The sequence below is a fragment of the Rana temporaria genome, chromosome 3 (genome assembly GCF_905171775.1).
Source record: "Rana temporaria chromosome 3, aRanTem1.1, whole genome shotgun sequence".
Classification (NCBI taxonomy): domain Eukaryota; kingdom Metazoa; phylum Chordata; class Amphibia; order Anura; family Ranidae; genus Rana; species Rana temporaria.
The window spans coordinates 71668801-71686534 of NC_053491.1; the positions used below are offsets into that span (position 1 = coordinate 71668801).

Genomic DNA, 17734 nt, shown 5'->3' on the forward strand with positions numbered 1-17734 from the left:
TAAGTAAAAGTGATGTTCTTTTTCCCCCACAAATAGAGCTTTCTTTTGGTGGTATTTGATCACCTCTGCAGTTTTTTTTATGCAATATAAACAAAGAAAGAATGACACTTTTAAAAAAAAAAGCCAAATTTTTTCTACTTTCCACTGTAAAAAAAATCATCAATTTAGGCCAATTTGTATTCTTCTACATTCTTATACAGACGTTTACAAAATAGAAGAGATAGAGTTAAGGCATTTTTATTTATTTATTTTTACTAGTAATGGCAGCGATCAGCAGTGGGACTGCAACATTGCAGCGGACAGATCAGACAACTGACACTTTTTTGGGGACCAGTGACACTAATACAGTAATCAGTGCTAAAAATATGCACTGTGACTGTACTAATGACACTAGCTGAGAAGGGGTTAACCTCAGCAGCGATTAAAGGGTTAACTGTGTCCCTCGGGGGTGCTTGCTAACTGTGTGGGGGATGGATTCACTAGATGAACAGAGTGATCCGTGTTCATGGTTAGCAGGAACACAAGATCACTCTGTTCATCTCTGACAGAACGGCGGTCTGCTTTGTTTACATCGGTGGAAATTCACCTTCCAGCAGGACAGCGGCTCTGCGGGAGCTGGATACAAATGCACACCACACTTTTCACATATTTATTTGTAAAAAAGTTTGAAAACCATTTATCATTTTCCTTCAACTGTACAATTATGTTGGCTTTGTGTTGGTCTATCACGTAAAATCCTGAAACAATACATTTATGTTTTTGGTTGTAACATGACAAAATGTGGAAAATTTCAAGGGGTATAAATACTTTTTCAAGGCACAAAATGATTGATTATAGAGACTAAAGTCAGAACCTTGGTCTTCACACTTTCAAACCAAACTCAAAACAAACTGACGCCTGAGAAATTGCAAAGCCAAGGAACTGGCATTTCCTCTTTTTTTTTTTTTTGCATGCTAGTGGCACCTTGTGCAGACTGGACGACGGATGGACATTTACACACAGAGAGCTCAACTTTGAATAACATTTTTAAAGATTTAAAAACCTTAAAAACTTTCACGCAAAGTTTATCTTACAATACAAATCACCATCCTAACAGAAATATCTGCACAATGATTTCACTTAGCATGAAGCTCAAACAGGCATCTTGTAAACCCGAGTGCCATGCTCACATTCTGTTCTGGATCTGGGTAGTAAATCCTACTCTGTACCTTGAGTGAGATAAATTCTGGTAATAAAATATGTAAATGTATACAGTAGGCATACAGGTGACCTTTCAGAAAACCTGCTCCTTATATTTCACCATCAGTTCAGCTGAGCAAAAAAAAAAAAAACATTGAAAAGCATCATTAGTTTCAAGGTTTTGCTTTACATTATCAAGTCTTTCTGCCTCCGCACAATACACTTGTATTAGACGTCTACAGATATGGAATGACAGTTGTTCACAGGCATACACAAGATTGCAAAGCGATCATATTTATACAGGAAAGTATGCAGGAAATTAAAAGCCAACTTCCAGGCCCCTTTCACACTAATGTGACTTCAAATGTGCGCGATTTTACCGCAATTTCAGGGAATGCCTGTGTAAGTGGCATCAAAATCAGACCAAAGTAGTGCATGGACTACTTTGAAGTCGGAACGACAAAGTCGTACTAATATGAATGGTTGTCATTGGAAATCATGGGAAATGACTTGTCATGCTACTTTGCCATCACAAATCGTGGGACAAGTCGTATAAGTGTGAAAGGGGCCTCAGCCTCCCTAGGACAATCCCGCCTCTCCACCCCTCTCCTCTCTTCCTTTTTTTTTCTTTTGTTTACTTTTTTTTTAATTATTATTTGAAGCCCGTCCTGCCCCCTCCATGCACGTCACATATCCCAGGAGGCATACCCTTTCATTCAAGAACAGGAAGAGGCGACGGCCCTATCGGTGGGTCAATGAGAGGCCCTCCTGCTGAACCTGGAGGAGTCAGTGGGCCTCTTAATTACATCAGAGAGAACATGGAGGCGCTGGATAGAGCTGTGGGCGGGCATGAGAGGATCTCAGCAGGACAATGCTGGATACACTGGATAGGCAAGTATCTGAAATGTGCAGATACCACCATCAGGTAAAAAGGGGGTCAAATAAATAAAATACAAAATGGGGAGGTTGGCCGGAGTTCCTCTTTAAGACAGCTGCTCTTCCAACTAGATTACCTCTGGTCAACAGAACTTATGTATTTAGGCTAGATTCAGCCCTTTGTGGTGCATTAAACTGTGTTGCCTTAGGGCAGCTGATTCATTTGAATGGGCTGCCTAATACGGCATACTAAAAAAAAAGAAGACGATTGTATTTCTTTTTTATGCAGGTAGTGGATTATCTTGCCTTGTGGTGTGCTGCAACACATGTGGAATCATTGACACTATGGCACCCCAATGGTGAATACACATTTTTGCGTTTCCACATAGCAAAGGTGTGAACAAAGCCCTATATAAACAAAAGCAACGCCAACACCAGTATTATCTCACAAAGGCAAATGCTAGCTAGTGATCTGTCGGTTGAGAAGTCCAAGTACTTGTAGACATAAAAAGATTGTTGTTCTGGCTGCTCTTTCCGATCTGTAATTGGGCTACAAACATCAGATGCCTATGGTTATCTTTAGGTGAGCCAAAAGTTCTGGGGGTAAAAGTGACTTGGCTGTGCTGGGTTAACTGCTCAAAACACAGAGATGTAAAGGTGAACCAACAAGCAGCACAAGCCGATTTTTATATGTTGATCTTTCAATGACTACATGACTTTGGCTACTTATAAGGAGAAGTACAGCCAAAGCTCGTTTGGCTGCACTTCTCCTATAGATCACAGTTGGTCACCCCTGTGACCCATTTTCAGTAGGCAGCGGGCTAAAGCAGTCACAGAGACAGTCAAGGCTTGGGCACAATCACGACAATGAAGTTGGGACCAATCATGCCTGGATTGGTACCCGGCTCAGCCCCCTCAGTGAGCCGCTGAAGGGGGCAGGACAGAGAGCTTCTGACTGGCAGTCACCAGCTCTTTGCTCAAGGAGCCCTGAGAACTGAGCGATCGGCGGTGTTTGATCGATCGGTTCTCAGTGTTAGAGCCAGTGGCATCCACCTAGATACGTATGATTTGGGGGGGGGGGGATTTTTTTTTTTAGGTCGATGCTGCATCTGTCCCCTGCCGACTCAAGCACCGAGATCAAAACACCGGCGAACGCTCGGTTCTCACAGCTTCGTGAGCAGAGAGCCGGTGACCGTCAGTCACCGGCTCTCTGCTCTGCCCCCCATTCTTACTCACTGTAGCGATGGGCGGTGGAGGGGGCAAGAGCGGCTCGTTGTGAGGCTGAGCCCGAAGTCGGTCCAGGCATTTGGGCGGATCTCGACCACATGGTTGCAATCTTGTCTGAGCCTGGATCAGTTCTGTTACAACAGCAGTCTTTAGCCCTCTGCTGAAAACAGGTCAAAGGAGTGCAGAATGAACTGCATTTCTGTGATGCACAGGAGAAGTACAGCCAAAGGATCTTTGGCTGTACTTCTCCTATAAAGTGTTTGTTAACAAAAATAAAATAAAATAGAGATCCTGGTCCCTTAACCGCTTAAGGACCGCCGCACGACTATTTACGTCAGCAGAATGGCACGGCTGGGCACATGGACGTACAGGTATGTCCACTTTAAGATGCCCAGCCGGTCCTGTCCTCCGTGACCGTGCCTACGGGACCCCCGGACCCGATCGCCACCGGTGTCCCGCGATCGGGTCACAGAGAGGAAGAACGGGGAGAGGTGAGTGTAAATAAACCTTCCCCGTTTTTCCTAGTGTGGCCGTCAGTGATCGTCTGTTCCCTGTGTTAGGGAACGACGATCAGTGACATCACACGCACAGCCACGCCCCCCCCCCACAGTAAGAACACTCCCTTAGAACACACTTAACCCCTACAGCGCCCCCTCCTGGTTAACCCCTTCACTGCCAGTGTCATTTTCACAGTAATCAGTGCATCTTTATAGCACTTTTCGCCGTGAAAATGACAATGGTCCCAAAAAATTGTCAAAAGTGTTCAATGTGTCCGCCATAATGTTGCAGTCACGAAAAAAAGACACATATACAGTTTGGTATGCCTGAGTATAGAAGAGGGGCTGGCGGTGTGTTCTACCTTAACACACACACTTTGAGTCTATGAGCACCCTTTTGTTTGCTTTTGCCAGGGTGCTTTTACTTCTGCCAAGATGAAGGAAGTGTGAGCAGAGGAAAATAGCATATTGAATGTTCTCTGCCAAACATCTGGAACCAAAAAGGACATATTAGAAACAGCTTGAGATAGCATTAAACATTATAATCAAAATACTGAACAGATCCACACCTTTTCTCTGCATTGCTAGGACCAGAAGGCAGTTGGAGGTAGAGGTAGAGTTTCTCAAGATCTGTAAACTTGTCAACTTCTTGCTAAACAGAAAAAAATACAAAAATACAATGAGTTCAAGCAGAACAGTACAAATGCTTCCTGGCAAATGTATAACACACAGCTCATCTCTATAACAAAGTATTTTGATGTCCACTGCACTGAATCAGTGATGAAAACAAAAAGTCCAGCCATTCTGATATGTAATATTCCCATTCACACCAGTTGTTTGAACCAGCCAATGGCTTCTTAAATCACTAGGGACTTAAAGTGTCATTAAACGCACATCATTAAAAATGATCACTAAATGCTCTATTACATGTTATTTATACTCACTCGGTCACTATTGGAATTGTTTTCTGTATTCTGCAAAAAATAACTGATGGATCCTGCTGTCACCCCTGTCTTCCCCTCCTGTCCATGTCCCCAATGCAGTTGGGGATTTTGCAGAGCTGTGTTGGCAGCTCTGCACATGCTCAGTTCAAAGCACGTTTCTATGCCAAGCATTTCTTCCCCATCACATATGAGCAGCCCATGGGTGACTATACAGTCACACATGTGGGCATATACACAATAACCAGCTAAACACAATGGGGCTGGGATATTACATCTTCACCTTCCTGTTATTCTAAGACCCAAGCTGGGAAGAAGGGTGACACAGCCTGGACAGGCAGGAATCCACCCACCTCATGTTATTACCAAAAAATAATAAAGATTTGATTTCAAACATATATTTGTATGACGATTTAAAAACAGTCTATGGATATTAAAGCGGATCTCCGGCGGGAAAAAAAACAAATACTGCAGCTGCTGACTTTTTAAAATTAGGACACTTACCTGTCCTGGAGTCCAGCGCCGTTGGCAGCAGAGGACGAGCGATCGCTCGTCACTCCGCTGCCCCCACCGCCATCCTCGGTGAGGGAACCAGGAAGTGAATCATTGCGGCTTCACTGCCTGGTTCCCTACGGCGCATGTGTGAGACACGATGCATCATGCTCCCTGGTCCCCTCTGTGTTCTGGGAGCTGTGTGTTTCCCAGAACACAACGGGGGGGGGGGGGGGGAATGGGATCTGCCCGCAGTCTACCTGCAGACTGTGTGGCCGGAAGTAGGTGCAAAGACCTGTCTTTAGACAGGTATCTGCACCCCCCTCCCCCTGAAAGGTGTCAAATTTGACACCAGAGGGGGGGGGAGGGTTCCGATGAGCGGAAGTTCAACTTTAGGGTGGAGCTCCGCATTAATTATTTATTTTTACTCCAAAGGCTATTTTTTTTTTTATTTCAAACATGTGACCAGAAGCAGAGGACTAGGAGCTTCTCCTGTTTATGTTTCCCTGCAGACAGGCTGGAAAAGAACTGGGTCATGTGACAGCTGTATATCAATTAGGAAAAAGGGTACTTCGATTCTTACATTTTTTTATTAAAATAATTACAGTGCCATCATCCATATACAGAAAGGGAAGGGACAATGTAAAGTATACAGTGTGTGTTTAGTATCATTATAAAGTGGAATTATAGGCAAAAGGGTGGGTTATAACGCCTGTCAGGTTTTTTTCCCAATCTGTGGCCAATGGGGGAGATTTAACTTCACTTCCTGTCCCATAGCCAAAACAGGAGTGAGAGAAAATCCCTGCAATTTAGGGGAATCCATTGGGGCCCGCCAGGTCATCAGAACTAGTGTCCCTATTAGAAGATTTCCCCTTTATTACTCTTCTGGGGACAGTTAACTTTAACATTTGATGATGTAGGTAAACAGGACAAAATAGAGGGGGTGAATCTTCCTAACAGGTGCAGAGGCAGCAATAAAAATAGATGTTCTAATGCAGTGGGCCTTTGCTTGCCTTTGTATAGCCCTTGAGGCACTATTCCTTCTACTGACACCAATGATGAGGCACCATTTCTTTCACTGACACAAACAGTGGGGCATTATTCCTCCCATGATGGTGCAGTTATCTTGTAGTTAAAGCAGAACTACACTGCATCTGAGCACCACTAATGCTATTTAACCACTTCCAGACCTTAGGTGTTTTTCAGATTTGGTGTTTGCAAGACAGATTTGGTGTTTGCAAGGCCCCGTACACACGACCAAACATGTATGCTGAAACTGGTCCGCGGACCAGTTTCAGCATACATGTTCGGTCGTGTGTAGGCGCGAGCGGGCCGAATTCCAGCAAACATTTGCCCGCCGGGCCTTTTCCCAGCGGGCAAATATTCCTGGACGTGTTTTAAAACCGTCCGCTGGAATCCTGCCCGCTCGGACATGTACGGTCGTCAGTACAGACCTACCGTACATGTCCAGGCGCCCGCCGTCCCTCGCATGCGTCGAATGACTTCGACGCATGCGTGGAAGCCTTTAAATGGCAGGCCCGCCCACGTCTCCGCGTCATCGCCGCGGCGACGACGCGGACACGCCCCGCGTATTGTTTACGCGCGGACTTCTGTACGATGGTTAGTACAACCATCGTACAGAAGCCCTCTGGCAGGCATATTCGGTGAAAACGGTCCGACGGACCGGTTTCACCGTACATGTTTGTTCGTGTGTACCCGGCCTAAAACAGTTTTTTCTGCTAGAAAATTACTTAAAACCCCCAAACATTATATATATATTGTTTCTAATACCCAAGAGAATAAAATAGTGGTCATTGCAATACTTTTTGTCACACCGTATTTGCGCAGCGGTCTTACAAGCGCACTTTTTTTGGAAAAAAATCACTTTTTTTAATTAAAAAATAAGACAACAATAAATTTGGCCCATTTTTTTATATATTGTGAAAGATAATGTTACGCCAAGTAAAATGATACCCAACATGTCACGCCTAAAAATTGCGTCTGCTCGTGGAATGGCGACAAACTTTTACCCATTAAAATCTGCATAGACGACGTTTAAAAAATTCTACAGGTTGCATGTTTTGAAATACAGAGGAGGTCTAGGGCTAGAATTATTGCTCTCGCTCTAACGATCGCGGCGATACCTCACATGTGTGGTTTGAATACCGTTTACATATGCGGGCGCTACTCACGAATGCGTTCGCTTCTGCGCGCGAGCTTGGGGGGACAGGGCGCGTTTTCTGGCTCCTAACCTTTTTTAGCTGGCTCCTAGATTCCAAGCAAATTTGTCAAACCCTGTATATATGATATGCTTTCCTATTTATTCACTATTGCTAGTAGAAAAAATATTAAAAATAGTCAATTGCTGATTAAGAAGCGTGAAGTTCCACTTTAAGTGTCTTCGATATTAAAGGAGGCGGAAATGACAATGCCCCAGCAGCCACAGATAACCTAAAAAGCAGTTTGTGAACTTAAAAAAATGTATTAAAAAAAATTATTACAACCACAGAGGCAAATTTTAGCGCTAGATAAAAATAAAAAATGGTGTGAAAACAGGAGCAAAATGTCTAATAACCATGTATGGGAGTTGTCTACTGAAATGACTGACACACAATTAACTGGCAGCAAATTTTCTACAGACGCAAATGGCATCTGGCGAGCAGGCAGGCTGCTTGTTCTACAACATATTTTCATTCTTTTTAAAGCAACTCAATATTTTCCCTTACTAACTTGCTTTTAACAATTGCTAGCTATCTGCTAACAGATTTATTATTCTTCTGCCGGTTTATAAATTTGGCAAGGCCACATAAAAAGTTGTCCAAATCCATTGAAAGTTACTGAAATAAAACAAAAGCATCTCGTCCTAAGCAGGCTATATTTCCCGATAGAAATATTTTACAGTATTTTCATATTTGCAGAAAACAACATATTGGCATTTTCTTAATTGGTTTGCATTTTCGCAAAAGCCAACAGAATGGTTCTTCAGTTTACACAAATAACAGTCAATCAGGGTCTCCCTATACCCCACAACTTATTTCAGGAATAATTTGAAGATGATTTAACATGTTAACCACTTAAGCCCCGGACCAATATGCAGCCTAAAGACCCAAGGGGTTTTTACAGTTCGGGACTGCGTCGCTTTAACAGACAATTGCGCGGTCGTGCGACGTGGCTCCCAAACAAAATTGGCGTCCTTTTTTCCCCACAAATAGAGCTTTCTTTTGGTGGTATTTGATCACATCTGCGGTTTTTAGTTTTTGCGCTATAAACAAAAATAGAGCGACAATTTTGAAAAAAAAGCAATATTTTTTACTTTTTGCTGTAATAAATATCCCCCAAAAACATATATAAAAACATTTTTTTTCCTCAGTTTAGGCCGATACGTATTCTTCTACCTATTTTTAGTAAAAAAAATCGCAATAAGCGTTTATCGATTGGTTTGCGCAAAATTTATAGTGTTTACAAAATAGGGGATAGTTTTATTGCATTTTTATTTTTTATTTTTTTTTTACTACTAATGGCGGCGATCAGCAATTTTTTTCGTGACTGCGACATTATGGCGGACACTTCGGACAATTTTGACACATTTTTGGGACCATTGTCATTTTCACAGCAAAAAATGCATTTAAATTGCATTCTTTATTGTGAAAATGACAGTTGCAGTTTGGGAGTTAACCACAGGTGGCGCTGTAGGAGTTAGGGTGCACCTAGTATGTGTTTACAACTGTTTGGGGGTGTGGCTGTAGGAATGACGTCATCGATCGTGTCTTCCCTATAAAGGGAATGACGCGATCGATGCGCCGCCATAGTGAAGGACGGGGAAGCCGTGTTTACACACGGCTCTCCTCGTTCTTCAGCTCCGGGGAGCGATCGCGACGGAGCGGCTATAAACAAATAGCCGCGCCGTGGTCCCGGATCGCTCCCCGAGCGGACCCGACCTCCGCATGTAGCGGGGGGGTCCCGATCGGACCCCCCATCCGCTAATAGGCGAGGACGTACGTGTACGCCCATGTGCCTGTACGTGCCATATTGTGGACGTATATGTACATGCGGGGGTCGGGAAGTGGTTAATGTAATATCAAAAGCTGTTTTTAATATGTGTAAATCCCGAGCGTTCATTAAAATCAAGCTTTGTGATATTGCCCTGTTATAGGGTGACAATGTTCTGTCCCTGTCTCCCAATGGAGATTGCAATTGGTTGTTTCAATACACATTACTTAGATATGGCCCACTGTTGTTACAATTGAGCCAATTCACCCTAAGAACAGGCATGCAGGAGATCAGTAGTGAGATGCAACAAAGGATGGGAAAAAAAATTAAAACAAATATTTTAGAAATAAAATAGAAAACTAAATGCCAATAAGTTAAAGTGGATGTAAACTTGATTCATTAAATTTGAGCTGGGCACATATATCTGTAGTGTATTCTTATCTTTCTTCAAAGCATTGTGTCTGGTAGCTCTGTCCTGCTCTGTTATCAGCCATCAACTTTTGACAAGCTCTCTGGGACACGGAGATGGAAGTGGGGTCCAGAAAAAGAAGTGGGACCCCGAGATAGAAGTGTGTGTCGGAGGAGGTTGCTATACATAGATTAGCACACTGCTGCACGAATCACAGGTCACCTCTGTATGTGTTGGGAGGGGCTGTGTGCCTTTCCTCCAATCAGCTTTGTCGGATATCTGATGGAAACTAATCCGATGGATTTTTTTGTCGGATATCCGCTGAAGCTGACTTTCATCAGTCTTGCCTACACACTATCAGTCAATAATCCGACCGTGCCAAAACGCGGTGACGTACACAACACTACGACGAGCCAAAAAAAAATTAAGTTCAATGCTTCCGAGCATGCGTCAACTTGATTCTGAGCATGCATGGATTTTTGTCCGATGGAGTTCCACATAGACGATCGGATTTTTCTATCGTTTTTTTATCCATAGGAAAAATATTAAAAACATGTTCCATTTTTTTTTGCACCGATGGAAAAAAACAAATAATGGGGCCCACACACGATCGGTTTGTCCGATGAAAACAATCCATCGGTCTGTTTTCATCAGACAAACCGATCGTGTGTACACGGCTTAACAGGACGTGAACTTTCTAAACCGTATATAAATGTGAAGACAGCCGATATACATGTAAAACTTATATAGAGAGACTTGTTTTATCTCTGTGTATCATCTCAGACTGTTCACTGGCCATATGTGAGGGTTCACATCCACTTTTAGGCTGCATTCACACCTAGGCGTATTTACGCCCGACGCTCGTGCCGCTGGAGGGGCGAATTTACATTGTTGTCTATGAGATGGTTCATATTTCACGCCGAAACGCCGTACGCCTGAAAACAAGTCCCGGACCCTTTTTTCAGGTGGCTTTCGGCATAGACATCAATGTAAATGTTTTGTAAAAAAAAAAAGAAGTTTACAAATCGCGGCAAAATACGCCGCGTTATAGTGTGAATGCAGCCTAAGGCCTCATGCACACTGGACGTTTTTTGACATTTTTACAGCAGCTGTTTTGGGCTGTAGACGTTTTTTTCTACAGTCATTAAACTCTCCATCATGTTATCCTATGTGTCCATGCACACATAGGCTGTTATCGGCAGTTTTGGGCAGTGGCGTTTTTGAGCAGTAAAAAATAAAAAAATAAAATAATAGTGGGTTCTGAGAGAGAGTGATACATGTTGATAAACGCTCAAAAACTTTGCTTACCAGCATTTTTTTTTAACATTTTTGACCAATTAAAAAAAAAAAAAAAAAATTTAAAAAACGTGAACAACCGCTAAACAACGCTAATGCAAAAACATTGAAAACAGTTGAAGAACTCACTGCAAAGCTACTGCCGTTATTATAACTTTATTTTAATGTCCAGTGTGCATGAGGCCCAAGGTTTACTTCTAATTTAACATCCACTACACTGTGGGGCACTTAAAGCGGAGTTCCAACCACAATTAGCATTTTTTTAAATGTATGTCCTTTCATCCTGCGTTTTTATAATATAAATCTGGTCACTTACTATTTTACAATCCGCCGCCGATCTGCATAGATATTCAAAAAAGATAGTTTATAAAACTATATCTACACCGTTGTCATTTTGCTTGTGGGCATTGTGAAGCCTACAGGCACTTACTTCCTGGAAGTCTTGGATGGGGAGTTATAATTGGACAGCGCACTGCATCCTGGGAAATGATGACACACATTACCCAGGAGCATTAGAGGGAGATGATGTCAGAATCCTAGGTGGTTTCAAAGGCAGATTTCGTGGGACCGCATAGCAACAGGCATTTCCGGATGAGTAAAAAAAAAAAAATTATTTTTTTTCTTTTTTAGTCGTAAGGTACAGTTTCAAGCAAAATTGTTTTTTTGATGGAACCTCCACTTTAAGCAGGCCATACACGATACAATATTCTTTTCTGCAGCCCAGAGAAATTAGCTTGATTCCCACATCAACACAGACAATTGTTAACAGGGGATTCCCTCCTGTCGAAGACAGTGATTATTGCTATACCAGCTAGCTAGCAATAATCAAATGCAACATCTGGAAGGCTGGTTTTTCCTAAATAGATTGATCAACTTGGTACATTCAGCCTGCCCATACATGGCTTGAATCATTTATGGTCGGCTTAAAATATCAGCTGCCCACTATGAAAAATGGGAATGAAAACAAGTCTCTTGCCATTATCAAACGTTGGGGATCATTTTCTACCCTGTGCAAGAAAAATAGATTTGGGCTAACAAGTACCTCATTGAGGCTGGGTTCACTCTAGTGCGCTAGTACAGATTGTATGGCTGAATTTGCATCTCAATAGGACCAAAGTCATGCAGGACCCTTTTTTGGTCCGAACTAGTTCGCACTGCGTTCTGTAAACCGATCTGGGGGTGTCATTAAAGTTTGTATTGACACCCGCAGGAGGTACACATATGGCAGTGTGAATTTCCTGCGAGTCGGGTGCAATGCGGGAACCCATGCTGGATTTGCACGGGTTTTCGTTTTGCACCAGTGTGAACCGAGCCTGAAAGCAGATTATTTTTATGAACAAAACGCTAATGAGCACCAACAGCAAGTGACATTTTTTTTTTTTTTTTTTAATGTGTGTAAGTTTACTTTATACACCATTGTAAAGGCAAGACCATTTTTGAACAATAGTCAAAATGTTCACATTAAAATTATTACAATAAAAAAATAGAACACATACCATTACCGATACCTGCCCAATACATATACAATTTGGCCAAGGTTATTAAAAAGCGTCATCTCTTGCTGTACCAACTCATTTATTCGCTGGCCATTGGCTCCCACTTTCAATCAAAGTCAGTGAGCCAATGAAAAAAGGGAGGGGGTGGGGACAAGCCGCGGCTACGTGTCTGAATGAAAACAGTGGCTTGGCTTGGGTGCCACCATAGCAAGCTGCTTGCTGTTGGGGCACTCGGGAGGAGGGAGGGGCCAGGAGCACCAGTAAGGGACTCGAGAAGAGGAGGATCGGGTTGCTCGGTGAAAATCCACTGCACAGAGCAGGTAAGTATGACATGTTTGTTATTTAAAAAAGAAAAACAATACTTTAGTATCACTTGAAGTTTGATCATTCAGTCAATTGACCACCAGGATAAAAGCACAATACAGTTACATAAACTAAGAAGTATACATATGAAAGCAGAACATTAAAAAATGTCCATGAAGCTTGTATAAAAGTCATTCACTCAAATATCTAAGTAAACAGCCTCTGCCATTGTTTATACGCTTTCCATGTTCATGGAAATGTTGTCATGACAACCACTTATTGTAAAATTAGACACGCAGCTTAAAAAAATAAACATTTGTGCTTGGTTTCACCAGAACGGAACATGGACCTAGAAACTAAGCTGAGATAAATACATTTTCAAAAAGATTTTTTCATTAATACTTATATATTTGTGTTTTTATAGGTAACAGAACGATAAAAAGATCAAATGTAATATCTGTTTTCCCCCAGCTTCAAGTTGAAACCAATTTAAAACCATTATGGAGATTAAGCATAGCCACAATGTATCATGAAATGATGCACCGGCTTTTTCACCATTCGTATTTACTTCATCTCTACAACGATCTCATCTCATGGGCACAAGCCTTGCCTCCAGTTGTCTGAATGTAGACCCTGGACATGGATTTTTTCCATGTCTTCTGATCATGCCCAAGAATTAAAAACTTTTGGACCCCGGTAGTACTTTATACCACTACACACCTAGAGAACTATATGCCCCAACTCCAGAATGGGCACTTTGTGGTTTGATAGACATTCCAGGAGTTCAAATTTTAGGAGGCTGCAAGCAACTATATCTTTTATGACAGTGAAAATCATTCTGCTCAAATAGATCGTATATGATTACTGTATGTTGTCACAATACCAGATGGAACAGGAGATGTGGTGAATGACATCCAGTGAGAGAAACCAGGATAATTCGGAGTCCTAGATATGTTTGCTAACCAACCTGTCTTGTATCTTATATGACCGCAAAACAATAACAATTCTTGCATTTAAGGTCCCTTTCAAATGGGAAATCTAATCAGGTCCGCCTCTCAGTTTTTCAGGCGGACCTTGCACTCTACCCTATGGAGCGGCGGATGTCAGTAGACACACGTCCACGAACATCCACCACTATCCAATCCTGCCCACAAATTCCAGATGGATGGAGGTTCGTTTTCATCCGATTTCCCCATAGAAGAGAGCGGGACTGTGTCCGTGTCTACTATGCACAGGGAGCGGAGACGGAGCAGTCATCCACCTGATCAGCGGGGATTAGCGGGGAGATCCCCCAATGAGCAAGTGGAGTCCACCAAAGGAGGTGCCCATGTGAAAGGGGCCAAAAGGATAATGAAACCCAAGAACAACCTATATACTATATTGTAGCCATATTAGTTTAGGTTTGCCCTTTTAGTCCTTATATGCTTCCAGACAGCTCACTGTAGATGTACAGCTACAGGGCGGCCTGGCTGCACTAAATCGTAGCTTAAATTGATAAAGAATTTTTTAACGTTTTATTTGATATGTTTTATAGCAGAAAGAAAAAAATAGTTTTTTTCCCCACCAAAAGAAAGCTCTATTTGTGTGATAAAAAAATAAAAATAAAAATTATATATATATATATATATATATATATATATATATATATATATATATATATATATATATATATATATATATATATACACACACACACACACACACATACACATATATATAGTCAGGTCCATAAATATTGGGACATCGACAATTCTAATCTTTTGGCTCTATACACCACCACAATAGATTTGAAAAAATCTAACAAGAACTGCTTTAACTGCAGACTTTCAGATTTAAATTGAGGGTATTTACATCCAATTTAGGTGAACGGTGTAGGAATTGCAACAGTTTGTATATGCGCCTCCCACTTTTTAAGGGACCAAAAGTAATGGGACAGATTAACAATCATAAATCAAACTTTCACTTATTAATACTTGGTTGCAAATCCTTTGCAGTCAATTACAGCCTGAAGTCTGGAACGCATAGACCTCACCAGACGCTGGGTTTCATCCCTGGTGATGCTCTGCCAGGCCCCTCCTGCAACTGTCTTCAGTTCCTGCTTGTTCTTGGGGCATTTTCCCTTCAGTTTTGTCTTCAGCAAGTGAAATGCATGCTCAATCGGATTCAGGTCAGGTGATTGACTTGGCCATTGCATAACATTCCACTTCTTTCCCTTAAAAAACTCTTTGGTTGCTTTTGCAGTATGCTTAGTGTCATTGTCCATCTGCACTGTGAAGCACCGTCCAATGAGTTCTGAAGCATTTGGCTGAATATGAGCAGATGATAATTTTGCCCAAAACATTTCCGAATTCATCCTGCTGCTTTTGTCAGCAGTCACATCATCAATAAATACAAGAGAACCAGTTCCATTGGCAGCCATACATGCCCACGCCATGACACTACCACCACTATGCTTCACTGATGAAGTGGTATGCTTTGGATCATGAGCAGTTCCATTCCTTCTCCATACTCTTCTCTTCCCATTACTCTGGTACAAGTTGATATTGGTCTCATCTGTCCATAGGATGTTGTTCAAGAACTGCAAGTCTTTTTTAGATGTTGTTTGGCAAACTCTAATCTGGCCTTCCTGTTTTTGAGGCTCACCAATGGTTTATATCTTGTGTTGAACCCTCTGTATTCACTCTGGTGAAGTCTTCTCTTGATTGTTGCCTTTGATACACATACACCTACCTCCTGGAGAGTGTTCTTGATCTGGCCAACTCTTGTGAAGGGTTTTTTCTTCACCAGGGAAATAATCAACTTTACCTACAAATCTTAGTACTCAGTTATATTCTGTACATTTAGGAAAGAATCCAGGCCTTTCTTAAAGCAATCTACTGAGCTGGCCAGAACCACGTCTGGAGGGAGTCTGTTCCACATTTTCACAGCTCTTACTGTGAAAAAACCTTTCCGTATTTGGAGGTGAAATCTCTTTTCCTCTAGACGTAAAGAGTGCCCCCTTGTCCTCAGTGTTGACCGTAAAGTGAATAACTCAAGACCAAGTTCACTGTATGGACCTCTTACATATTTGTATATGTTGATCATATCCCCCCTAATTCTCCTCTTCTCAAGAGTGAATAAATTCAGTTCTTCTAATCTTTCCTCATAGCTGAGCTCCTCCATGCCTCTTATCAGTTTGGTTGCCCTTCTCTGCACTTTCTCCAGTTCTCCGATATCCTTTTTGAGAACTGGGGCCCAAAACTGAACTGCATATTCCAGATGAGGTCTTACTAATGGATTTGTACAGGGGCAAAATTATATCTCTTTCTCTGGAGTCCATACCTCTCTTAATACAAGAAAGGACTTTGCTGGCTTTGGAAACCGCAGCTTGGCATTGCATGCCATTATTGAGCTTATGATCAACTAAAACCCCCAGATCCTTCTCCACTACAGATCCCCCCAGTTGTACTCCACCTAGCATGTATGATGCATATTCTTAGTCCCAAGTGCATAACTTTACATTTATCTACATTAAACCTCATCTGCCACTTAGTCGCCCAATTAGACAGAGCATTGAGGTCGGCTTGTAAATTGGAGACATCCTGGAAGGACGTTATTCCACTGCATAGCTTGGTGTCATCTGCAAAGACAGAAATGTTACTTTTGATCTCAGACCCAATATCATTTATAAATATATTGAAAAGTAAGGGTCCCAGCACTGAACCTTGGGGTACACCACTGATAACCTTAGACCATTCAGAGTATGAATCATTAACCACTACTCTCTGAATTCTGTCTTTCAGACAGTTTTCTATCCATTTACAGTCTGATATATCCAATCCTGTAGACCTTACCTTACACATGAGCCGTGTGTGCGTAACTGTATCGAATGCTTTTGCAAAATCCAAATATATCACGTCCACATACACATATTTTGTACTTTTTGCTATAATACATATCCCCAATTTAAGAAAAAAAAATCCTTCATTAGTTTATGCCGATATGTATTATTTTACATATTTTTGGTAAAAAAAATAAAAGCGAAAAATGCAATAAGCTTATATTGATTGGTTTGTGCAAAAACATTTTTTTAACTAGTATTGGTAGCGATCTGCGATGTTTATCAGTCTGCGGCGGACAGATCGGACACTTTTGACACTTTTTTGGGAACATTGTCATTTATACAGCGATCAGAGCTAAAAAATAGCCATTGACTACTGTATAAATGTCACTAGCAGGGAAGGTGCGGGCGATCAAGGGGTTAAATAAGTACCCTCACTGTGCATTCTAACTGTGGGGGGATAGGACTGACTGGGGGAGGAGACAGATTGCTATTCCTAGGAACACACGATCTGTCTGATCTGCCTGACAGAACCAGGATTTGTGTGTTTACACACACAGATTCCAGTTCTGTCAGGAGCGATTGCGGGTGCCCGGGGGACATGGCTGCGGGCGTGCGTCTCCCATATCGATTTAAAGAGCCAACGTACAATGACAGCGATTCGCGCAGCCGCGTCAACCTGCCGCATTACGACTGCGCTGGCTGGTCGTCAAGTAGTTAAAGAATAGTGTCTTTTTATTATTTTCAACTAGAAGGCCTCATTCACACAGGCATACCTATCCATAAACCCATACAAAAGTGTCGTCTTCACCCGCTATGGGGAAACGTTCCACATGTTGGTGATCAGTGGAAAAGCAACATATTGGTGGCCAGTATAAGAGTCATCTTGCACTGGAAATCACTTTACACTGGTAGTCAGTTGTAGAGGCGTTCCCTTACATTGGTGGTCAGTTGGAGAGGTGCCACTTTACACTGGTGTTTAGATGAAAAGGCGCCCCCTCACATTTGTGGTCAGTTGGAGAGGTGCACCTGTAAACCCCATACACACAGGCATCAACAGATAAATGGATGACATGTGGCCCGTGTGTGTACAGCAGCCGGTCCGACAGAAACCAGCCGAATGTCTAGCAGCTTCCATTAAAGGGGCATTACCGAAATCCGATCAGCCTTTTTGGGCAATGGCTGAGAGCGCTTATTGATGTGTATAT

At 42.1% G+C, this 17734-nt stretch overlaps 1 protein-coding gene across 1 annotated transcript in view; it reads right to left on the minus strand.

The window, feature by feature from the left end:
- The window catches only part of RFX7 (regulatory factor X7), a 164568-nt gene that overhangs the window by 48598 nt on the left and 98236 nt on the right, over positions 1–17734 (minus strand). Inside the window, exon 3 of the mRNA XM_040342738.1 lies at positions 4349–4431. Coding sequence (XP_040198672.1) covers positions 4349–4431 — 83 coding nt within the window. The remainder of the gene's footprint in view (positions 1–4348; positions 4432–17734) is intronic.